The 24,100-nt window shown below is 51.1% G+C and overlaps 1 protein-coding gene across 8 annotated transcripts in view; it reads left to right on the top strand.

Annotated features, from left to right (window-relative positions):
• SIRPA (signal regulatory protein alpha) overlaps positions 1–23,909 on the top strand; it is a 44,805-nt gene extending 20,896 nt beyond the window's left edge. For 4 of the 8 annotated variants that reach the window (XM_018057456.1, XM_018057455.1, XM_018057451.1 and 1 more), the window contains exons 3-9: positions 202–558; positions 6,162–6,482; positions 7,049–7,378; positions 9,145–9,258; positions 12,225–12,249; positions 18,820–18,871; positions 21,374–23,909. In XM_018057456.1, the coding sequence (XP_017912945.1) occupies positions 202–558; positions 6,162–6,482; positions 7,049–7,378; positions 9,145–9,258; positions 12,225–12,249; positions 18,820–18,871; positions 21,374–21,628 (1,454 nt within the window). In that variant the 3' untranslated portion in view covers positions 21,629–23,909. The remainder of the gene's footprint in view (positions 1–201; positions 559–6,161; positions 6,483–7,048; positions 7,379–9,144; positions 9,259–12,224; positions 12,250–18,819; positions 18,872–21,373) is intronic. The other 4 variants (XM_018057458.1, XM_018057452.1, XM_018057454.1 and 1 more) reach the window with 3 other exon arrangements.

Here is a 24,100-nt window from a genome sequence, read left to right as displayed (position 1 = left end):
GTGCTTCAGTTTCCTCCTTTGTAATAGGGTCTCAAGTTACAGGTTCGTTGTGAGGGTCACATGTGATATACGTGCAGTGGACTGAGTTCAAGGCCAGCTCGTGGTATGCACAGTCACTGAAAGCTGTCATTGATAAACACTTGAGAAAACCTACAGGATCACATGAGGATGAATACCTAACTGCTTTGTGTTTTCCTCCAGGAGCGGCAGGTGAGGGGGAGCTGCAGGTGATTCAGCCTGAGAGGTCAGTGTCAGTTGCAGCAGGAGAGACAGCCACTCTGCACTGCACCGTGACCTCCCTGAGCCCCGTGGGGCCCATCAAGTGGTTCAGGGGAACTGAGCCAGGTCGGGAGTTAATCTACAGTCAAAAAGGAGGTGTCTCCCCCCGAGTAACAAGTGTTGCAGATGCCACAAAGAGATACAACATGGACTTTTCCATCCGCATCAGTAACATCACCCCAGCAGACACTGGTGTCTACCACTGTGTGAAGTTCCGGAAAGGAGAACAGGGCGACGTGGAGTTTAAGTCTGGACCAGGCACTCATCTCACTGTGAGCGGTGAGTACGGCCTGGGGGTCCTTTGTCTGCTGGTCTGTGATGACATGTCAACAGGAATGCCCTTCACTCTGTGAGCAAAAAAAAGGCAGTCAGATGCAGCACTGTGTGCTTTCTCATGGTCTGGACGTGCTCTGATTTCACGCCCTTCTACAGGTCAGGGAAGTCGAGGTCTGTGGGGGTCATGCTAATTACTCCTCATCCAGCTCATCCCATCCAGCTCTTTGGTTCCAGGGATGAGGGAACTGAAAGTCTGAGTGACTTTCCCTGTCGCAGGTCAGATCCTACCACCTGCCTCCAGAGAGTACTCCCTTCAGTGTGGCTGAGTGTTCCATTTGCTCAGCACCTACTGAGCACCTCCTGCGTGCCAGGCTCTGCCCTGGATGCTGTGGAGGCAGCAGTGAGCAAAGCAGGCAAGGGCTCCTCTTGCGTGAAGCTTATGTCCGCTTCCTCCCAAAGAGGAGAAAGCCATCCAGGGCAGGGAGGGGAGATGTGTTTATACCTTCTTCAGAAACTACACACTGAGGGGAAATTTTTAGGGCAGACATCCAGTGTTTACTCTGGTGGCCCTGCTTGAAGGAGATGCCCAGAGGTTGGGTGTTTCCTGGGGATCTGTTGAGAAAACCCTTCACTGAAAGCTCCGAGCAGAGCTGGGTCATCTCAGAAAAATGTCCCCATGTGGCTGACTTAGGGGCAGCCCCATTGAGGTAGCAAAGGTGCTCATGTAGGGTTTTCTGCCAGAGGTCCAGGATCCTCTTTCTAACTCCTGAATCCTGGACTGTCAGCACAGGAAGGACCTTTAGACACCATCCTCCAACCCCCCATGTACACATAGGGGCCTGAGGCCAAGAGGTGACAGGGACCCAGACCTCAGTCACATGGTCAGTGAGGGGATCCTTCCAGAACCCAGTCTGATTCCAGGCCAGTCCCCTTCCTGCAGTAACATTGAAACTGGTTTCATGGAAGAACCTGGTACAAGGAGGGAGCAAAATAAAAGCCCCTTAATTTGAACCATTGAACAGGGACCCTTTTCATAGGTTTCCCAAAGGTTCATAATGCCCCTTACATGCAGGCCCTGAGACCCAAGGTGATTGGGAACCTCTTCCTACTTTTGTTTTAACCGTAATCCCTCATTCCACATCATCACCTGGAGCTGCCCAGTATTTCAATAGCTGCAAAGCACTTGGCATATGGAGACAGCATCTACCAGTCTTTGTTAACAAATAAACAAGTTGTTCCCAAACTTAGGCCATTGAAACAGAACTATAGTGGATAACCTTACCTATACATCACTCTACTCTGGTGGGAGATGCCCACTGTAAGTGGCATTGCTAGTTCAGGCAGTATGTGGATTTAAATTTGGGTAGAAATTGCCCCAGATTTCTCTCTTAGATGTGGTAATAATTGAATCTCCTTACAACCCCTGGACATAGAAAAGGAAGGTGGCTTTTTCCTGATTTTGCAGATACTACTTTATTTCCCAGATGATGGGCTCCTTGCCCGCAAATCGCAGCCAGTAAGTGGCCCACCACCACCACTCAGATCTGCCGCCTCCCAGGAGGCTGCTCTGCCTCTTCCCCAGGCCGCCTGCCCAGATGATTCCCTGGGTGAGAACAGAGAGAGGGGCGGAGAGCAGCCTGTCAGATGCGGAATCTTCCTCATGGCTTTTACTCCTTATAACCAGTGTCTGAGGGAGGGGTTCATCTGTTGTCCTTTTATAGATGAGGACACCGAGGCTCAAGGAGGGGACATGGCTGGTGAGCAAGCAGGAAAGCCAAGATTGAACCCAAAGCAGTCTGACTCACAGCCCTGTTCGCTGCATACCTCACCGTGCTTGTCAAAGTGGGGAGAAAATTCCAGCCTTGTCCTCTTAAAATCCTGTATTGTTCTATTCTTCAGTATGAAGTATAAAAAAAAAGAGTCCTGTGTGAGAGGCAGGACTACCTTTATAACCAATTCAGACAGATACTACAATATATCATGATTTTCGTAAAAAACACACTTAAAAGCATCAGGAGTCATTTTTGCCCATTGATGTGATGTTGACCCTTCACCAGGCCCCTGTGGAGCAGGTCTGGGAAGGGTGGTGTGGACAGAGTCCAGAGGGGCCACTGAGACCCCAGCAGCATTGGACACACCCATTCCTGGTTCTGTGGACTGAGGATGAGGAGGGGGAGGTGTTCCCTAGAGGGTAATGAGGGCCCATGTGAGCAAGAGTTCCTGTTCTAGACTCAGGTGTCGGGAACCCATGTCTTCCCCTGTTGTTCCAGGGTCCCCAGGGCTGGGCCCTGAGAGGCTCCTCCTCCCTGTAGTCACTTGAATTCAAGAATCTGAGGGAAAAGGCAGGGTGGTGGTCAGTGTGGGGGCTCCTGAAGGTGGGCACTTGCTCTGCTGATGGACCTGAAAGCTTGGACTTGACAGGATATTCCAGGACACAGTCAGGGGGTGAGAGGAGACAGACCCTTCGTTTCTCTCCACCTCAGTTTCCTCATCTGCACGATGGTGGTCAGCATGTCTTTCAGGAGAGTTGGAGGATTTGAGGAGCTCTGTCCAAATCACCAGCACAGAATAGGGACTCCTAACTAAACGTGTTATTTCCAGGCTGAGACCCAATTCCCTGTGCTGGGCTCCCGTTTCCTCACCTATAGAAAGAAGATCATCTCACAGCCTTTGCAGGGTGTTCCAGGAGTACAGTGGCCTGGTGACAGGACAGCCCCTTGGGAAGGGATGGTGCTGGCCTCTCAGGCTCTGTGGTCTTGGGCACATCTCAGTTCCCCCTGCTCCTCAGTTTATGCATCTGTGAAATGGTGGGAATCACACCATTTCAAGGGTCTGTGATGACTGGAGAGGGTCTAGGAAGCCCTGGATAGGGTGGGTTAGGGTGTTCCTGAGCTCAGTGCACAGTGGTTGAGCCCCCTGCCTGGGCCCCCACCCCAGTTCTGCCCCGTTCTGGCTCTGCGACCTCTGATGAGTCCCTCCCCACCTTGGGGCTCAGTGTCCTTGTCCCCTGGTGACAGCCCCAGCCTCACAGAGTAGCTGCAGGGACTGAATGAGGGCACACGTCAAGAGCTTAGAGCAGAGCCGAGCACGTGGGACAGGTTCCACCAACGTGAGCTCTGATGTCCCAGAGCCAAAGGGCCTTGAAAGAGTTTTCCCTCCAGGACTAAGTGTAATGGGTTGGAGTGGAACTAGGAGACTTTCAACCTCAACTGCTCATTGGAATCATCTGGGAGGTGGTGACAAGCTCCAAGGACCCTGGGTCCACCCTAGAAATTCTAGTTTAAGTGCACAGATGTGGCCTGGGCAGCTGAGTGTCTTAGCTCCTGCAGAGGATGCTGGTGCCTAGCCAGGGCAGAGGAGCCCTGAGCTACATGTTCTCTGAGATCACAGAGGGAGAGCTGTAGTTTTTTGCTGAAAAAGGTAGGTTCCACTTGGTGCCTGGGTTGTAAGAACAGATCTTTTGGGTGTTCAGAGTAGCCTGTGATGGTGACAGCTCTTAGGAGGCCCAAGAAAGTCAGCCTAAGTGGGTTGGCAGGAACACCTCTCACTTCCAACAGAACTCACCTAGGCTGAGAGGGGCTTCCTGCCCACTCAGACCACCTGTTCAGACCTGAGCTTCATTGCTGGGGAAACCTTCCCATCTTTAAACATGTGTGTGTCTAAACAGGTGCTGGAATCCCCAACAACACTCCATGCTCAGCCCAGAGCCCTCCTGCCTCAATAACCACAGTGACACTGACGAAATCTGCCCTCTGTCCTTTCAAAAATGCTTCCAGCTCTGAAAAGAGCTGATCTGTAAGGAAAACACCTGTGATCCCTTTTGTGTTTTGAAAGCCAGTTTCCCCAACTTTTTTCCTGAGGGGGTAGTTTTGAAAAGAAGGAGAGGGTCCTAACTTGGTGATTTTCTACTCCTTTATTCATGTGAGTCTTTCATGGCAGCTGCAGGGAACAAGGTCTGAGACTTGTTTTTTCCACAACACTTTTGTTTTGCCTTCTTACTGCCTAGAGAATAAATACCTAGGAATGACCTAGGTATGACCTGGTATGACCTGATCAGGCCTAGGAATGACCAGATATGATAACAATCTTGGGTATTATTGTTTAAGCACCTACTATATGCCAGGCTCTCTGTTTTATATACACCCCTCACTCATCTTACCAGGTGGTGCTTTATCCGCTTTGTCTAGAGTCACTGAGGCTTAAGAGTAAAGATCAGAGACGCTAAAATCAATCAGTCCCACGTGCAGTGAGATGAACTCTGATACTTACTCTCTGGGTGTTCTTGGCCTCATACCATAATGCATCTTCCTGGGCCTCATCCTGTAAATGGGGCCACACTCAGCCCTCCCTCTCAGAGTTGGTGGAGGGATTAAAGAGCTGAGGTTCCTAGAGGGATCAGCCCAGTGTCAGGCTCCCAAGAAACTCTTGATAAGTGGTAACTAATCACAGCATCTGCTCCCTTTACATTCAGGATGCTGATGATTTTATGACTTGACTTACTCAAGTAATACCTCTTTACCATGTTCTCAAAATGTTTGATGAGTTTCAGGAAGCAAGTTAAATACTTACAAATGTAGATATTTATATAGTTGCTATCTGCCAACTTTTACAGAAGGTGTTAGGTAGTAATGGACACCTACCATTGGAGACCCCCCACAGGACCTTTCTAAAGAGAAACTGCCCTCACTTTTGACTTGCTGATTTGTGTATATTTTCAGGACACAAAAAGTGCTTCTGCTGCTTCATAAGCCTGTTTCTATGTGTCTTCTGATTTAATAACAATTAAGAAATTAACCACCGTTGGTTTCTCAGCACTCAGCAATCTTTGTTTCAACCCAAACCTGATCTAGGAGAAGAACCAAGATTCAGAAAAGTATCTGTTTGCTCCCTTTCTTTCAGATTTAAGGATTGGTACACATTAGTCTTACTGGAATAGTTGTGGAAAGAGTGAAAACTATGGGAGTAAATTCATAGGTACCTGAAGGGGCAGCTCTGGATATACGTATAGTCTGGGTTAAAGAGAAATCTGTGTTTATTTAGTTTGGTGAAGCATATTGTGTTTTACTCATGGCAAAAATGCTTCCACTGACTGTTTAACTCACACTGGAGCCCCAGGAGGAATAATGCCTGCTGTCCCACTTCGTAGATGAGGAGCTAGGAAGTACCACGGTCACACCTCTTGTTGGATGGCCAGCCTGGTTAAGCTTCTGTGTGGTCCCGCTGTGCCCTTGCTTCCCTTGCGTTCACTTCTATAAATGCTTTCTCTGAACTTAAGTTTTCCAGGAGAGCCCAGCCAGGAATAGCAAATAGGAAGAATGTCTGAGACCAATCAGCACTTTTTGTTTCTGTGCCCAGACTGGTGGGAAATCACCTTGCAGAGGAAAGCAGGTGGACTTTGCACTCAGACCTGGAATGCCATACCCTGACTCAGTCACCCCGGGGAACCCCTGTGTCTCCTTTAAGATGAGGATGATGGCAGTGCCCTCCCAGAACTATTGGAAGAATTAAAATAATAATATATGTGATAGTTCCTAACTATGTTACATATTTTCATTAGCGATGATAATCACAATGGTTTTCAGTGTTTATAAATGTTCCTTTCGTAGCCAAGCCCTCTCCGCCCATGGTATCCGGCCCTACAGTGAGGGCTACACCTGAGCAGACAGTGAGCTTCACCTGCACATCCCACGGCTTCTCCCCCAGAAACATCTCCCTGAAATGGTTCAAAAATGGCAATGAGCTCTCAGCCTCCCAGACCAGCGTGGACCCAGAGGACGACAACGTTTCCTACAGCATCACCAGCACAGCTAAAGTGCTGCTGGCCGCGGGAGATGTTCACTCCCAGGTCATCTGCGAGGTGGCCCACGTCACCCTGCAGGGGGGCCCTCCTCTCCGTGGGACTGCCAACTTGTCTGAGACCATCCGAGGTAGATGCCCCTCATGTCATCCCAAGCCCATACCTGCCCCCAAGGCCCCAACCTGCTCCTTCCCCCTGATTTTTGTTCCAGGCCTTGAATTGCCTGGAATCTACTTCCTGACAATCCTGCCCAGTCACCAGGCTCCTAGATGAGCTGGTCACTTATTACTGTTTTCATGGCAGCTGCCAGGTGGATGCCTGTCATGTGCCAAGCGCTGTGCTAATAGTTTACCAATAGCTTCTTCAACTACTGAGCACCTACTGTAAGTCAGGCCCCTATGTGTTCAGTGATTTCATTTATTTTGCGGCAGTTATTATATTTCACCTGCATACTAGGGCTGTGCTTATAGATTGCACACATGGTTCACCTCATAGGAGCCCAGCCTTTGAGCACCTGCTGTGTGCCCTGCACTGTGCTAAGTGAGTTCATTCATATGCAGAGACAGCCTCAGAGCTTGAGCACCTACTGCACGCCTGGCTCTGGGTGACTCCCGGGCCGTGCTGAGTGGTTATCCATCTCCTCCCCTATGACATGTCTGTTCCCTAAGGTCAGAGCTTCTTCCTGTGCTGTTTCAGTTCCACCCACCCTGGAGATTACCGGACACCCCTCAGCTGGGAACCAGGTGAACGTCACCTGCCAGGTGAACAAGTTCTACCCCCAGCCTCTACAGCTGACCTGGCTGGAGAACGGAAACATGTCCCGAACAGAAGCGGCCTCAATCCTCGTAGAGAACAAGGACGGGACCTTTAACCAGACGAGCTGGCTCCTGGTGAACTCCTCTGCCCACAGGGAGGCTGTGGTGCTCACCTGCCAGGTGGAGCATGACGGGCAGCCGGCGGTCTCCAAAAACCATACCCTGGAGGTCTCTGCTCCCCAGAAGGACCAGGACACAGGTCAAACCCCTGGTGAGGTCACCACTGCAACTGACCCAGCTATTAATCTTTTTTTTTTCATATTAAAGGTAGTAATTCATAGCTTTTATAGAACAATGTCGATAGATATAAAATAGAACTTTAAAGTAAATTCCCACCTCCAAGAGTGACCACTGGTAAGAGTGTGGCATATTCTTTATAGATCTTTTGACATAAATATCCTTGAAAGAAAGAAAGCAGGGAAGGAGAGGGATTGTCCTGCTCGTGGTGTACTCTCTCGCTTTCTTCTACTAACAGTTTCTGTGTTCACCATTCCCTGCCCGCCCACCTCCTCCACCTTGCTCTTTGTGAACTGAGCCTGCTCTCCCTGGCTGCCCCACTGGAATCGGGTTGGGGGCTCCAGGCGCCTGTGGCTTATCTCAAGTGTGGTCAGTGCTGCACTAACTGCCCTTGTACACATTCCGTTGCATGCGCAGCTATTTCTATGGGACGATTCCCAGGGAATGTTGCTAGGCCCAAGTGCCTAGATGATGGCCATGCTGCCACCCTCCTGGGAGAATGAAAGGTGTCAGGGTGTCGTTGTCTCAGCCCCTGTCCAGCTGGTTGTCGGCGTATCTCCCTTTCTTCAGAATGACAGTGCCTGGTTGGCATTTTGGTGCCACTGTGGAATGTTCCATCACCTGTACCCTTGTACATAGCAAACCCTTTGAATGGATTAGAATAGAGGCCGTTTCCTTCCTTCATGCATCCTGAAAGGGACAGCTCTAAAGAAGCCTTGGGGTCTGTCAAGTTGCCCTTTGATGCCACCATGAGCCCTGCCCTGGGAGACAGGATGTGTGGATCCACTCTGGCTGTCCGTCTCACTGGGGAGCTTGAACAAGTCGGTGCCTATCTCTAGGCTGCTCCACCTGCCCCTGGCAGTGTTGAAGGAGGTGACCCTGGTGACCTCTCAGCTTTGAGTCTCAGCTGCTGGGACCATGGCTGTCTCAGCATTGTGGCTTCAGGACTGGGTAGGTAGTTGACACCCAAGAAATACTTTTAGAAAGGATGAAAGAGTGAGTGGTTGGTTGATTAGTGAGGTGTTCCTCAGAGCTATTCAATGAAGTAGAGATGAGTATTGGCCTCAATAACGTAAGAGGAAGCCAGTGCATGAGGGGATTTAAATGACCTGCTCAAGGTCGCTCAGTGAGGGCACTGATTTGAACCCGCATTTCTGTGGCTCAGAGCCCTGCTCCTGACTGCACACTGTCCTCCTGCGGGATCCCCTCCCTGTGTCTGGTGCCAGCCCCTGCACTGTCTCCGTGTCAGGTGTCCTGGGCTCAGCCCTCCTGGGCCTAGGCCCAGGCATGGACCAGCGCACTGCCTCGGGGCTCTGCATGTCCAGTGGCAGGTCACCCTCCTCACAACCCTTCCCTCTGTGGTGTGTGATGCCCCAGCTGCCATTAGGAGATCCAGGCAGACCTGTGTCCCCAGGTGGCCGCTCCATGGCTCACTCACGTGAGGAGGAACGTATGTCTATTCCTCAGGAGGGCAATTCCACCCACACCCTGCAGCCGGGGTTCCCCCAAGGCTGACAGCAATGTTTCCCTCCTGGCACCTCGGCACAGATTTTGCGCTGCCTGTGGGTAACCCACAAGGGGAAGTGTGTGCAGATCCATGGACATGCCCACGGGGCCGAAACATCTGAGCCAGATGTTCTCAGTTAATGATGCCTGCATCGTGGTGAAAAGGGGAAGTGGCTTTTCCTTTTCTTTGTTTTGAATTTTCCTACATGAAGCCTCTATTGTGTGTGGTCCTAGGCCAGAATGGCAACAACTGGAACAGCATCTTCATCGTGGTGGGCGTGGTGTGTGCCTTGCTGGTGGCCCTGCTGATCGCAGCCCTCTACCTCCTCCGAATCAGACAGAAGAAAGGTGGGTGGGTCCCCTGGTTCCTCCCTGAGAGTTTACCCCTGGGCTGTCCGTCCCAGACAGGGAGGGGTCTCTGCTTTGGGCTACAGGTAGTTTAAATCATAAGGATGTCCAGTTACTCCCAGCAACAAGAAGTCCAGGGGTACCATTGCTTGGCTGTGCAGCCCCTCCACAGGCTGAAATCTGGGCGGGCCCCTACCCTGCAGCATCACTGCTCCAGGCCTCGCAGTCTCACAGAACCACTGCTGATGTGGGAATCGGGGAGATGCCAGGGTGGCAAAAGGGTCTCAAGGAGGAAACGGTACTTCCCAGGAGCCCCTGGCAGACTTCTGCTTTCCCCTTACCTGTCCAGATTACATGCCCAGCCCGCTGGCAGGAGGCTGGAAGGGAGTGGGGAGAACACCACCACCTACCTCCCAGGCTGTTGGGAGAATTAAATGAGTAACTGTGGGTACAGCAGTAGCAAGATGCCCGGCACAATAGCAAGTTCTTGATGTTAGCTCCTGTAATGAGTATTGTACATGAGACCGGAAGCATGAACCACCTCCCTGGAAAGCTCCCCTCATAGTGGCAAGGTGTGTGGCCTTTGACTGCAGCAGGAGGGTATAAGTTTAAATCCAGGACATTGTGTTTGCACTCATGCGTGCATGTGTGTGTATGTGTGTGTCTGTGTAGTTGTTTCTGTCGCTGGGCCTCTTGACTTTGGAGTCAGATGAACCAGAGTTCCAGATCCTTGCTTTATGCTCTAAACAATCAGTTTGGCCTCCATAAGCCTCAGTTTCCTCACCTGTAAAATGGACGTGGCAGTGCCTGCCTCGGAAGATAGTTATGAAACAAATAAGCTCATGTGCAACAACAGCGCTGACACACTGTCAGACCTAAAAAAATGCATGTCCTCTTTCCCACTCTTGAAGACTATTTTAAGCCAGTGTTTCTGAAACCTTTTTGGCTACAAGTGATAGAAATACATTTCATGTCTCAACCCAATGCACACACACCCCATCTATAAAATTGGAAATCTGATATTTTCCTTTTTGTCATATTTTGTACTATATTCTCTTAAAAATGCTGTTTGTGACCCAGCACCACGTGCCGCAGCCGGCAGAGTGCCAAATGCCGTCCCGAGCTGCATTTCTGCACCCGGACCTCCAGGCAGAGCTTGACGGGCTTTTTGTACCTCAGCCACACACCCCTCCTGCACCTCCTCTCCTCTGGCCCCCAAGTTTCCCTCCCCGCTGGACTGGCTGGAGCACTCAGCCCTGAGACACTGCCTGAACCTCAAACTCCCATCTGAGAGGGCTGGCATCTCTAGAATCTAGAAGGGGTTCTTCCAGGTGATCTGCAGGGTGGTTTCCCTAACATTCTTCGAGCCACCACACAGGCAGGACTCCTCCTTGGATGAGGAAACAGGGTCTCTTGCCCACGTTGGGAGACAAGCCAGCCCTTGGATGGAGCATTCATAGTGCCTGTTCATAAAGCCCCAGCCTCCTTTGGAGCTTTATCCCTGGGCACCATGTTAGGCTCTAGCACATAGGAGCTCATTTCCGTGGACTTGGGCATGAGCCATCCAGGGTTCTGGAGAAGAAATGGGGGTTGGAGAGCTGCAGACGCTGGTGAAGGCCACCCAGCCCTGAATGGTGGGTCTGCTTGTGTGCAGAGTCCAGGTCTCAAATGTGGGCTTTAGTGACAGTGACAGCTGGCCCTCAGTCAGCTCTTTTGACGTGCCAGGCACTGAAGTCACCACAGACCTAACTCCACTTTATAGATGAGAAACTGAGGCACGGGAAAGTTACAGATCTTGATCAGGTCTCACAGCTGGTGAGTGCTGGTGCCAGGATTCACGTGACGGTGGGTCTCCAGGGACCATGTTTGAGATCACACTGCACTTTGCCTCTGCCCTAATGAGACACCCCCTCTCCCTTGTCAATCCCCGGAGTTGTCTACCATCCTCTACCTCATACTCACAGTGAAATATCCTAATTTCAGCTCTATCACTTACCTGTTGCGTGACCTTAGGGAGTCATCCAGTGTCCTTAGTGTGGAATGGAGACGATCAGTGTCCCATCATTGGACTCCCTGAGACGACTCGTGTCCCAGCACTTGGCAGCCCATCAGCCTCCATTCAAATGTTAGATGCTGAGCTGTGCATCTAATGGGTACCACTCACCTAAAAATCCAATACCTGCCCAGGCACCAAGCGTCCATCTGGCAGTGAGAATTCTTGCAGTGTGGCAGCCTCCAGCTGCTAATATGGGATACAGAGCACACTTGCCTGTGCATGTTGCTTTTTAATTACAATTTTACAGCAAAATCAGAGTCGAATGGTGGCGAACCCCAGTGGCTTCTCTGTGGGATGCCCCACATCACAGGCTCAAAACCTCTGAGCCAGACAGACCCTTTCTTTCCTCCCACGATCCTTTTTGCGAAGGTGGTAAGATGAAAATGAATGTCCAGCCCACCCGTATGACTTAGAGCACTGAGATCTAACCTCGGAGAGGGAAAATGACCCACCCAGGGTCACGCAGCTTGTGAGTGGGTGGCAGAAGTGGAATGTGCACTTGCTCCCCCAATTAGCAGTTCTGCCAGAACCTGTTCTCCAGCAGTGAAGGGCCCTGATGGGCACCCAGTCTTGCTGTAGGGTTTCAGGTAATGTGAGTGATGGATGGAAGTAAGGCTCAGCCAGAGGTAGGGCAGCTGGCCCTCTCAGGCTGAAGGTTGCTTTGGGATCTGACCTTTGGCAATTCCCAGAAGTGGGAAAGCTGGCATGCCCAGCTCTTCCTGCTGAAAGACAATGGACCACCCACCCCACTGGGGTGGGCATGGGGTTTCCTGTGGTTTGGAGGATATGATTTCAACAATTCCTCCCAACATCCCTGGGGGAAAGCCTCTGCACCCTCTGAAAAGTAATTATAAAAGAAAAGTGTGTTTCTAAGTTGAATAACTGGCTTTTTTTTTCTTTTCTCTTTCAGCCAAGGGCTCTACTTCTTCTACAAGGTAAGTACACCACTGGGCTGGAGTGCTTTTGCAGTTATTGTTTGCCCCCCAAAACTGCCGAGCAGAATCCACACCCACTGACCCTCACTCCTGTGCCAGTCAGCCTTCCTGTTTCTTTCCTTTGTAAGCTCCTCTCACCAGATCTGTCTTTAATTACTGCCTCAAATGAGGGGATTTTAGCACACAGAGGCACTGATTTCCTGCCCGCTGCCCACAAACAGTGAGACCCTTATCAAATCCTGTTTGGACTGTGGCAGAAACTCCTGCACAAGCCATCCTCAAGTCTAATTGTATACTGTGCTCTTTCCTTTGTTCATTAAGTATTTATGGAGGGCTTTGATACAGGTAGCCTGGGCAGTGCCAGGGTAGGTGGGTATGACAGATGTGCCTGTGCCTCCTGAAAACTGTGCCTTGGTCAGAGGCTAAACCAATGACATTACATCATGAAAGGTACGTTAGTGGGTTGATTTAACATTTGCAGTGATTTTTGCTGAGTCCCTACTGTGTGCCAGTTCTGGTCTGAATGAACAAGAGTCAGTCTGGACCTTCATGAAGCTCAGATGCCAGTGAGAGAAGCAGGCAGTAAGTGTGGAGGTGAAACAGTCTGTAATGTCATGTCAGGTGGTGACAAATTAAACACAGCAAGGGGATGGAGATGGGGGCAAGGGCAGGGCCTCTTCTGAAGAGGGAATATGAGCAAGGACCTGAAGCTGGGGAGCCATGAGGGGGCACAGGCTGGGCAAGAGAGCAGGCAAGGCGAAGGCTCAAGGTGGGCTGGGAGGACGGGGGAGGCCAGCAGTTGGGGCAGAAGGAGCAAGGGGATAGGAAGGGATGAGGTCAGAAGGTGCAGCCCACATGTCTTAGCTGCAGCCCAGGCAGCAGGTAGGTGACTCTGCAGTTTTGGGGAAGCACTCCCCCCACCAGCATTCACCCCAGCAGAGTAGAGGCCACACCCCATCACCTACCACGTGAATGTGTCTGAGTGGAAACTTGAACATCGACTCTAAGTACGATAAATACAAACTATAAACCGCTTCATGTTCGTTCAGGACTGGTTTTGCCATCAAATGGGTTTTGCAGATCTTTTGATTCTTTTAGCACCTTGTGGATTTCAGAACTGAGGATGCAGAGTGGAAGCCAGTGTCTAGGGGCTGTGGCTGTTAGGACTCTGGATTTTACTTCCAGATGGATGAGGGGGCATAAGAGGGAGCTGATCTGACTTTGTTCTCAAGGTACTACTCTGACCATACGTGAGGACCAAGCTGTAGGAGGGAGGGTGGGTGGAGGCAGAGAGGCCAATGAGGAGGCTGCTGCAGTGGTCCAGGCGGATGGCTGTGGCCTGGATGGGTTTAGAAATGGTCAGATTCTGGAGATATTTTGGAATTGGAGCCAAGAGGACTTGCTGACAGGTTGTAGGGTCAGGGACAACCCCGCAGTTGGGGGAAGGGAGTGCTGTATCTTGTGTTTGGGGGTCACTGGTGACAGGTATGGTGGAGGGCAATTCCAGGCCTGTGGTTGCACACAGCAGGAGCACCTAACCCATCTGAGGGGTCCTGGGAAGTATCGGGCCTTCCTGCCGTACCAGGAGTCTGTGTTATCCCTTGCGAGAAAGCCTTGCTTTCTGCTCTGACCTCTACAGGTGGCTTCCTGCTCTGAGCCCTGGCCAGCCTCCCGGTCCCCGAACAAACAGCCACCATTCCAGCAAAACCGGGCTCCTCACGCCCGCAGAGAAATGTGTTTCCTGTTGCCATGCCTTCACCCGCCACACTTCCCACAAGTACACTCTTTCCCAAGAGCAAGGCTTGGCTTTCATCCCTTGCCTAGAACCCCTCACTGATCCCCTATGGCCCTCTGGACAGTCCAGATGCTCTCCTGAGGCCCCCAAGCCCCTTGCAGTGCAGCCCTGCTGAGCTGGACAGTTTCACTTCCTACCACTCCGAGGGCTCGAATTCCGTGGCTCAGCCTCGGCCCCCACCTCCTCCCTCATGCTGCATTCTCGTTCTCCTCACCCTTGTGCTCCCCACCCCTGCTCCTGAATCACCAAGGGTCTGCACAACTCCAGGGCCCAGCAGTCACAGCAGGTTCTGAACAGCGCCCCTTGGAGTGGTATGACATGGAAGCTAGCGTGGGTGACCCTCCTTTTACTTGGTTGCCTCCTGCTCTTCCTTCTGGGCTCAGCGAGGGCATTACCTCCTCCAAGGACAGAGGCTCCTCCTGGGAGCTCTCCTGTGCCCCCGGGTTGACAGCCCAGTGTATTCAGGCTGTCTCTGCACTTGTCCCTGTAGTGTGACCCACCCCTCTTCAAGGAAGGGTGGATTACCTCCCTCATGTTCATTGCTGGTTGCTGCTGAACTTGGCACTGTGCCTGGAATGGAATAGGTGCTCAGTAAAGCTTTGTTGAATGAATAAACGCTACCTCAAACCACTCCCGTAATCCCTGATCTCTAACCTCATGAATCCCTAAAACTATCCTTGTCAGTGGCTTCACGGCCTCAAATATGGAAGGTGAAGGTGAAATCGCTCAGTCGTGTCCGACTCTTTGTGACCCCATGGACTGTAGCCTACCAGGCTCCTCCATCCATGGGATTCTCCAGGCAAGAATATTGGAGTGGGTTGCCATTTCCTTCTCCAAGGGATCTTCCCGACCCAGGGATCGAACCCAGGTCTCCCACATTGGAGGCAGATGCTTTAACCTCTGAGCCACCAGGGAAGGAGCTCTCTTTTTTGTTTTGTTCTTACTGCTATCACTATTTTTACGTCTTATCTCCCCAATTATACAAAACATTTCTGGAAGAAAAGGGCTGTGTCAACAATAATAATGACAACAGCAGCAGCTAACATTTATTGAGCATTCACTGTGTTCTAGGCACAGATCTATGATTTCACCTATATTAGGCCTTTGGTGATTTGATTATCACAAAAATCCTGTGATTTACTATTATCCCAATTTAATTCAACAGAGGTTCTCAAACTTGAGTGTGTAGCAGAATCCCTGGGAGGGCTTATTAACACGCAGATTACTGGCCCCTTCCCTTGAGTTTCGGATGCAGAATTTATATTTCTAACAAGTTCTCAGGTGGTGCTAACACTGCTGTTTCTAAGCCAGACTTTGAGAACCCCTGCTTTAGATGCTTATTATTGTCCCTATATGTGGTTAAGGAAACTGAGACTCAGAGAAGTGTTGTGACCTTCCCAAGGACCTACAGCTAGCAAGTATGGAACCATGAGTCAACCCAGGTTTCTCTGATGCTGAAGCTGAGGCTCTGCGTCACTGACCCAGTGCTTCTTGCTGCCTGTTTCTTCTTCCCCAGAGAAGCCAACCATTTTCTGCCTGTTTTTTTTTTTTTTTTTTAATTTTTTGAGCATGATCCTACCCAGGGAGCTGTGAGATCACTTGCTCCCTTTGATCTCTCTAAACCAAAGCGTTAGCTAGTGAGCGGTACTGGTGCTTTTCCATGCAGCTGCCAGCTTCAGCTCGGCTGGCTGGGATCAGACACTTTCCAGAGAATGTTGGCGTGGGTAATAACCCAGCTTCCTGGGAGGGGGAGGGGCAGTGGCAAGAGTTGGGGGTGCCTCTGCTTTGAACTCAAAGGGCCCATCAGGTTGCAGGGCCAGTGGGAGGACTGGCTATTTCTAACTCCCTGGGTTAGGAATGTACAGGAGAACATTGTAATCTTCCCCAGCTCAGATGAGAGGAAGATGTGGCTCCGCTCCCTTAATTGGGCACTGGGGTTCATTCGGCTGGCCATTTGTTCACTTGTCAGACATTCACTGCGTTTATTCTTAGAATAGTTAAGGCTTCCCTGATTCTTTTATTTATTCATCAGGATTGAGCGCCAGGCCTTAAGCTGGGGGGATTGCAAAAAGGAATAAAAAAGACACTAGCCTTGTCTGTGGCACTTTTGATCTGATGGGAGAGATGCTTGTTCATTCACTCAACAAACATCTCTAGTGTGCTGATGATGCACCGGCCCATTACTAGGTGTCGAGGCTCCGGTGGTAAACACCATTGACCTAGTCCCTGCTCGCATGGAGCTCGTGGTCCGTAGGGAGGCAAGTTACCATACTAGCTGGGAGGTTAATACGTGGTGTGCTACAGGTGCTGACTAACACACAGGCTCAAAGCAGAGGCAGGAGGTGGGGTGGTCAGGGAAGGCCATCTAAGGAGGGGACATTTAGATGACAGCTGAAGGGGCGAGAAGGCTGTAGTCTTGGGAACATCAGGGGCAAGAGTGGACCAGGCAGAGGGAACAGCCAGTGCCAAAACCCCGAGGCAGGAGCAGCTGGACGTGTTCATGGACCAAGGAGGAGGCAGAACGGGGGAGAGGCGGGGGAGGGCGAGCAGTGTGGAGTGAGCGAGGGCAGAAACAGAGGACTAGAGCACATCACGGGGGCCGGGCAGTCAGGACACAGAGATGGATTTCACTGTGCGGTGGGAAGGAATTGAGGGTTTTGAGCAGAAAAGTGACATGACATCACATATGCATTTTACATGTGGAGAGTGGAGTGTCGGGGGGTGAGGGGGGCAGAAATAGAGCAGAGACACCAGGGAGGAAGCTCCTCAGAAATTTGAAACCTGGATGGTCGCGATGATGGTGTTTGGAATGTATTTTGGAGGCAAAGTCGACAAGCCTTGTGGTGGATTAGACGCGGGTTGTAAAGGAGGAGGAAGGAGAATCGGGGGGCGGTTCCCATTTCTTTAGCTGAGCGCAAGGATGAGTAATAGCAATGCCATTCACTGAGACGGGAGAGACCCAAGGATAGATAGGCATGACAAAATGGATAACTGCTTCCGACCTATAATTATCGCTCTGAGAGAGGAGCCCAGTGTTCGGAGAATGGATTTTGGGATAGTGAAGGTTTCCCTGAGAAATGACCATTTGAAACAACTCTGGGGGAAGAGAAGGAGTGGATCAGAAGAAGAGGCAAGGTGGACTGAGTGTGCAAAGGCATTGGGGCAGAATGATGGGCATTCATTCCAAGTCACTTTTGAGCACCTATACCCATGTGGTGAGGAAGCATGGCAGACAGACAGACATACAAACCGGATGGGAAAATACGCAAGGAGTTTGAAACTGTCATGGACGGACAGCCCAGCCAGCTTAGCACTGTCAGAAGCCATCCCAAATACATGACAACATAGTTGTCTTGAAAGATGAACAAAGGTTAACCAAGAGGAAAAGTTGTTCAGGAGGTCCTTCAAGGCTGTTGACATGTAAAGTGCATCACATTGAGTAGCGCTTGAGAAATATTGGGTGGGTGGATAAGTGGGTGAATGAGGATGATGGAGTGAATGAGCCTGGGTTGGTGGGTGGGAGGCAGGCGGGGTGGTCAGTCAGGACCAGACTCCATGGGACTTACAAGCAGGACTTACAAGCAGGTTGAGGTGTTGGACTTGAACCAAAGTTGGTGGGGACCCAGACAGGTTGGAAGCAGGAGGGGCAGGGATGGAGCCGAGTGAGCAATCTTCTCCAGACAGCGTCCCTGCTCCCAGAGGGCTGTTGCTGTGGCCACGTGGGGCCCGTCATGCCCCAGAACTGCTTTCTGAGCCAAGCACTCATGCCAAATCCATTAATAACCCCGCTGCCAAGCCCCATTGCTCATTTCTGACATGAGCCAGGCTAACGTCCCCAGAGTGGCTGGCTTGAGAATTTACACAACTGCTGGATCGGAGGCTCCGGTCTACTCACCACCTTGACTGTGACCCTGCAGTGAGCCAAGCCACAGCCTCCAATTACAGAATCAAGGGCATGAACGGCTTCTTTGATTGATCAGAACACATGGCCCTCCTCTTTTCTTTTCTTAACGATAAGACTTAGGTGTGTAGAATATAGAACATTAGGAAAACATGGGAAACTAAAAAGAAGAAAAAATACCACCCCAAGACCACTGCTGTTAGCGTTTTACTATATTTCTTTCCAGTGTTATCCACACATTTTTCATAATTGAGATCATTCCACAGAGAATTTTATGCTTATCATTTTAATGTAATCATTTGTAATAAAAAAAAAGAAAGCTTCCCCATAAACCTCTTAAGTCTTTATCTACAAAATCTATCCTGATTTCCTTAACCAGTCCCAATTGGTGGAGCTATGAGATGTAAACCTCCCTCTCCCAACTCGTTCTGTGGTAAATGCCTTAGAGCATAAAGCTTTTTCTATATTTTGAATACCAATACCCCCAAATGTGCAATTATGAGTCAAAAGATGAGGACACCTTCCAAGCTCTTGACTTTGACAAGCTGTTTCCAGAGAGCATTATGCCAGTCAGCCCCTCCACCAGCAGTGCATGAACCTGCCAGTCTCACCGCACCTTCCCCAGCACCGAGTATTACAGTTTTTAAAGATCCTTGATGATAAAGTAGGTTAAACAAACAAACAAAAAAAGTAGTGCATTGTTGGAAAGTCCTTTGGTCCAAACATGTGATCAGCAGTTGTGTTTCTGTTGGGAATGGCTCATCCATGTCCTCCACCCGTATAGGAAGTAGAACCTAAATGTTATTCTTATCCATGTGCATGAGCACTAGAGATAGTGAGGGTATTTTTATCTGTGCGTCTCTTTCCTTTTTAGGCTGCACGAGCCCGAGAAGAACACCAGAGAAACAACTCAGGTACAGTCCTTGGTGAGATGCCCTTCCTGGGAGATCGGTGGTGTGATTTCCTTGCATCAACAGGAGTTGCAAATCCTGTTCTAAATTAAGACTTCTTCACCAGGGTGGGTGGGTCCCGGGGGTGGATGATCCTTACATTCATTCCTGAGTCCTCCTCTCCCCTCCTCCCTCCCCCTTCCCCCATCCTTCCACCCACTTAACACACACCACCACCACCGCACACACCCCCCCAACCCTCCGCCCCGGCTCCAGCCTGGAGAGTCTGCCCCAGCCTCTCTCAGTGCCAATCACCGTACAACTTGGAAGGGCACCATCCGCCATGTGTTCTGTGTAAATGGTGCTGCTGGAGTTGGGCTTAGTGCTCTTCAAGCCATCCGGCCTCCATGCCTGTGCCTGGCCAGCCCCTCTACCGGGAGCGCCCTTGCAGCCCTGTGTCTCTCACATGCAGGAACACAGCACTGCACTGCCTTTGCTGATGGGAAGACCCCATGTCATTTATCACCTCGTGCAACAGCACATGCCCCTGGAGCTGGCAATTCCACCCCAGCATTATTGAGGAGGCTTTGCAGTCACCATGGTTGGTGGCCTGTTTCTGAGAACTCTGGCCCTGTCTGCCCTGGCTGATGCTATCAGACCTTGGGAGGCAGAGGGCTCCTCAGCGTCTTATAAGGAGACAGGCCCAGCCCTGAACCTGGAATGAGAAAAGCCAGCTGTCCTTGACATTTCCCTGGCAGTTGTCATCGCTGTAGCTGTAATTTGTTGAAGAGAGCCAGGCTGGCAAAATGCACAATGTTTGTAGGCCAGAACTCTGCCGACTTGGTGCCAACTTCCCCTCCCCCACCAGCGACCATAGGCACAAGCTCAGGCAATGATTAGAAATACAAGATAATTTCCAATCATGGGTCAGGAAGGCTTTTCCCCAGTCATTTTACTTTCTGGAACTTTAAAAGTCAAAGTTCTTTCTGCAGTTTTCCAGGGAAAGAATGATGGTGAAAAGAGCTGGTCACTGAATCTTGTACAGAATTTACAGTCAGTCGGGACTTACTGAGCACCGACTATGTGCCAGGCCCTGGGCAGTGAGCAGGGCTCTTGTGATCTCGCAGCCCTGTAACTAGGACTCCCAGCCCAGGGCCAGCCCTTACTGCTGGCATGGGTTTCCCAGAGAGAAGTGAGCAAGCATGCAGGGTTGAGGACAGGGGCCATGCGGTCAGACCACAGCTTTAGAGGCCAGCAGACCTTGACTCTTTTCTAGCTGTATGACTTTGACCCAATTATTTCACCTCCCTTGCTATAAGATTCTTCACCGTGAAGTGGGATAAATATGTTGTGAAAGCACCTAAATCAGGTGATCCACGTGAGAGCAGGGTGCCCATCAGCCTTCAGGGTCTGAGGTTATTGTGCGTCAGGTAGGATCATGGGTGTTGATCACTCCCCTCTACTTCCACGGTTAAGCTGCTAGGCACAAAGAAGCAAAGTGAGTCTTTTGTGATGGGTAATTTCAAGATGGCAGTTGTGAGTGATAAGACAGGCACATCGGAGCAGCTCAGGTTTGCCAGGTGGTAGGTGATTGCTGACATGTGCTGCACGTCCACGCACCTGGCATGAGCCAGGCTCTGTCCTGAGAGCTTTACCTGGACCACCTCATCGGATCCTCCCGTGACCATGGCAACAGATACTATTATTAGACCTACTTTAAAGATGGGGAAACCAAGGCCCAGAGAGGTTAAGTGAACTGTCCAGTCCCTCCTCCAGAGAGAACAGAACCAGGATTCACACTCTGACTTCTGCCTACAAAACCTTTGCCTCCTGTTATCTGCTGGCCTCATTCTCACAAACTCCCATCTTCTCTCCCCCCAGTCCCCAGCCTCACCTGGAGTGGGGCTGGAAGAGTTGCCATCCATTTATTCATCTGCCACTCATTCACTCATTCATTTAACATTGATTGGTTTTTTTCTGTGCCAGCCTTGATTTTTGCATCATAACAAATGCCTAGTGAATACTTGTTGCATAAATGAGTAAATAAATGAATGTCCCCACCCACTGGGGATCAGCATCTACTCACACCCCTGGACGGGCACAGACGGTCCTAGCTAAGGGGTGGGTGCTGTGATGGAAAAGCACGGAGGGAAGTGCAGAGTCATGGTCCTGGACCCAGCTGAGAGGAAGGTCTTAGGATGAAATTGACAGGGTGCGTTGGGTTTCATTACAAGGAGAAAGGGGGCTGGACTTTCTCAGAAGAGGAAAGAGCATCAGGAAAGGCAGGCAAGAACTTCAAGAGGGGTGACATAGAGGCAGAGCTATGAAGTGACCACACTGACATTTAGCAAGAGCCTTCAGGCTATGTGAAGAGGCTGATTGGAAGGGCAAGGCTGGAGACAGGTGACCTCAGCTGGAGAAGAGGGGACATGAATTAAGGCTGAGCTAGTGGAGGCCAAGAGGAGACAGAGCGTCCGGACTTGATTCCAGTGGTGACTGGCAGAGGCTCCAGAATGACCTTCTCTCTATCTCATTTAGATCCAAGACAACAATGACATCACATATGCAGACCTGAACCTGCCCAAGGGGAAGAAATCAACCCCCAAGGCCAATGAGCCGAACAACCACACGGAGTATGCCAGCATTCAGGCCCGCCCGCCACCCGTATCTGAGGACACCCTCACCTACGCTGACCTGGACATGGTCCACCTCAACCGGACCCCCAAGCAACCGGCCCCCAAGCCTGAGCCATCCTACTCAGAGTATGCCAGCGTCCAGGTCCAGAGGAAGTGAACAGGGCCGTGGTCATCTCTAGGGTCTGTCCCCATGAGCCTTCCTGTCCCACACGGAGCAGCCGTGGTGAGGACAACCAGCCCAGTTCCTGGGGGGCTAGGGTGGCAGAGGCCCTGGGACCCAGAAGTGAGGGTAGCTCTTGTCTCCTCAACCCAGTTGGCTCACCAGCATTTCCAGGGTAGCCATGACCCCTCCAATGTGGCCACACATGGAGGCTGGTGTTGCCAAACCAGGTGGGGAGCCGGCCTTGGGAACTGGCCAGAGCCACTGTGGGTGCGAGAACTCTCACACCTCTGTCCATCAACTGTGGGTCTTGGTCACGGTCCTGGAGACCCCTGATTGCCTCCTTGATGCTCCGCGGCTTGATCTTCCAGAGTGAGGAGGGAGAAAACATACCTCCTCCTCCCCCCGGCACTACTAGCTGGGGCTTTGGTGAAAGCTGTCCCCTTTAGATTGAACTGCCTGTCCATGGGGAAGCTGGACCCGCCTCCTGAGACCTGGTGCAGTGGCTGCCAGCAGTCCTGGCCTCCCCCGACCTGGAGTGACCGGCCACAAGCCCTGGGGAGGAAAGGACCCTCTGAGGAACTCCTCCACCACCAAGGACTGTGGGACAGAAACATCCTTCCTCCTCGCAGCCCTCGAGACCTAGAGGACCCGTCATCTTGACTATGACGCTCCATGTGGCCCCATGTCTCCTTTCCAGACCTGAGCTCGCTTCCTCCAGCAAGCACTAACTCACAACATCTCGCTGTGGACGCCTGTAAATTATTGAGAAACGTGAAATGTGCAATCTTGAAACTGAGGTGTTAGAAAATTTGATCTGTGGTGTTTCGTTCTGTTTTTTTTTTTTTTTTCTTAAAACAACAGCAGCGTTATCTTGGCTCTTTGTCATGTGTTGATGTGCGTGGTTGGTCTTGCACAGTCTGAGGCTGAACGGTCGGTTGTCCTGGAGAGAATCACTCATGGCAGAAACTGAGTTCCTCCCGGTCCCAGAGGCCTGAGGGTGGGGCAGACGGTTCCAGGTTGTCTGCTCCATGGAGACACTTAGCCTTCCCTCCACGTGGCTGGTTCTTCTGCTTCCCGAGCCCCCAGTGTGGTAAGTCTGAACCTGCCCTTACTGCTCCAGGCTGCCTCCTTCTCCACAAGGTCTGGTCGAGACCTCATGCCTCAGTCTGCTTACCTGTAAAGAGTGGGGAGGAAAGACGCTGTCCCTCCCCTCCAACTCTCACAAGCACTTTAGGGCCATGCAGGGTAGGAAGCTGTGCCTGGCTGTCCCCCACCCCCCGTCCCCCACCATTCCAGCTCTCTGAAGACAGAATCTTCCATTTCTGTTCCCAAACTCTATTAGGATCAAACTGGAATAAATCAAAGACAGCCAGGAGGCCTGGACATCTGTGAAGCCAGGAATGACCCACTGTCTGTCTCTCTGTCTCAAGAGGTTGGGCAGAGGCTCTGACCCCATTACCCTCAGAACCCTGGCCCTTCCAATTCAGTGTGGCAGCCGAGCTGGGCCCAGGGCAAGCAGGTGTCACAAGCCCTGTTTATTCAGTTTTCCCGTGTGACTGATCCACTCTCAGAGCTGAGATGCTAGTCTTCACTGCCCCCTGGGTCCGGCCATTGGAGGCCCAAGGGAGTCCTGGCACAGGCTGTCAGAGCCAGAAGCTGAGCCATCCTGCCCAACAGCAGGTCCTCCAGGTGGAACCCTGGGAGGCCAGCACAGACCTGCCTCTTGGGAACACTGAGTTGTATTACACGATGGCATCCAGGAACTGGCTGAGCCAGCAGGCCATGTGAGCAGCTTTGGCCCCACGAGCCAGAGTTTCTCTGTGGCATCTGGGAGCTCAGTGTCCCAGCCACCTGGCTCGAGCTACTTCCAAATTCCATAAGGTTGGCTTGTAAACGCTGGTCTCCCTCTCTTTTACCCAGAGAGAGCACACGTGTGTGAGCACACACAAGCACACACAGAATTTTAAAAGAATGTTTTCTTGGTGCCACTTTAATTTTATTTTGAATTTTGGAAGAGGAGTAAGGAATGAGGCCAAGGAAGTCATGTAGTTTAGACTTAGCCTGGCAGCCTGGAGATTCCCATACCTTGTGTATCGAACCCCAGGAAAAGGAAACGGTCCAAACAACAGTACGGAAGGAGAATGGTTTCGGGAGTTTATTTTCAGACTGTGGGGAAGGAAACAGGCCCCATTTTGTATATAGTTGCAACTTAAACTTTTTGGCTTGCAAAATATTTTTGTAATAAAGATTTCTGGGTAACAACAGCCCCTTTGGATGTTGAGTATCCTTGTCTCTGTGAGTTTGTCCTGTCCACATGAGCTTGGGAGAAGATCGCCTGGGCCCCAGGGCTTGGAAGCAGCCTCAGCATTTGGGCCTCTCTCTGGGGCTTTCCAGGTGGCTCAGCGGTAAAGAATCCGCCTGCCAGTGCAAGAGACACAGGTTCTATCCCTGGGTCAGGAAGATACC

Source organism: Capra hircus, chromosome 13 (assembly GCF_001704415.2).
Source record: "Capra hircus breed San Clemente chromosome 13, ASM170441v1, whole genome shotgun sequence".
Classification (NCBI taxonomy): domain Eukaryota; kingdom Metazoa; phylum Chordata; class Mammalia; order Artiodactyla; family Bovidae; genus Capra; species Capra hircus.
Note: the sequence above shows the minus strand (reverse complement) of the source record. Positions and strands in the feature narration are given on the sequence as shown.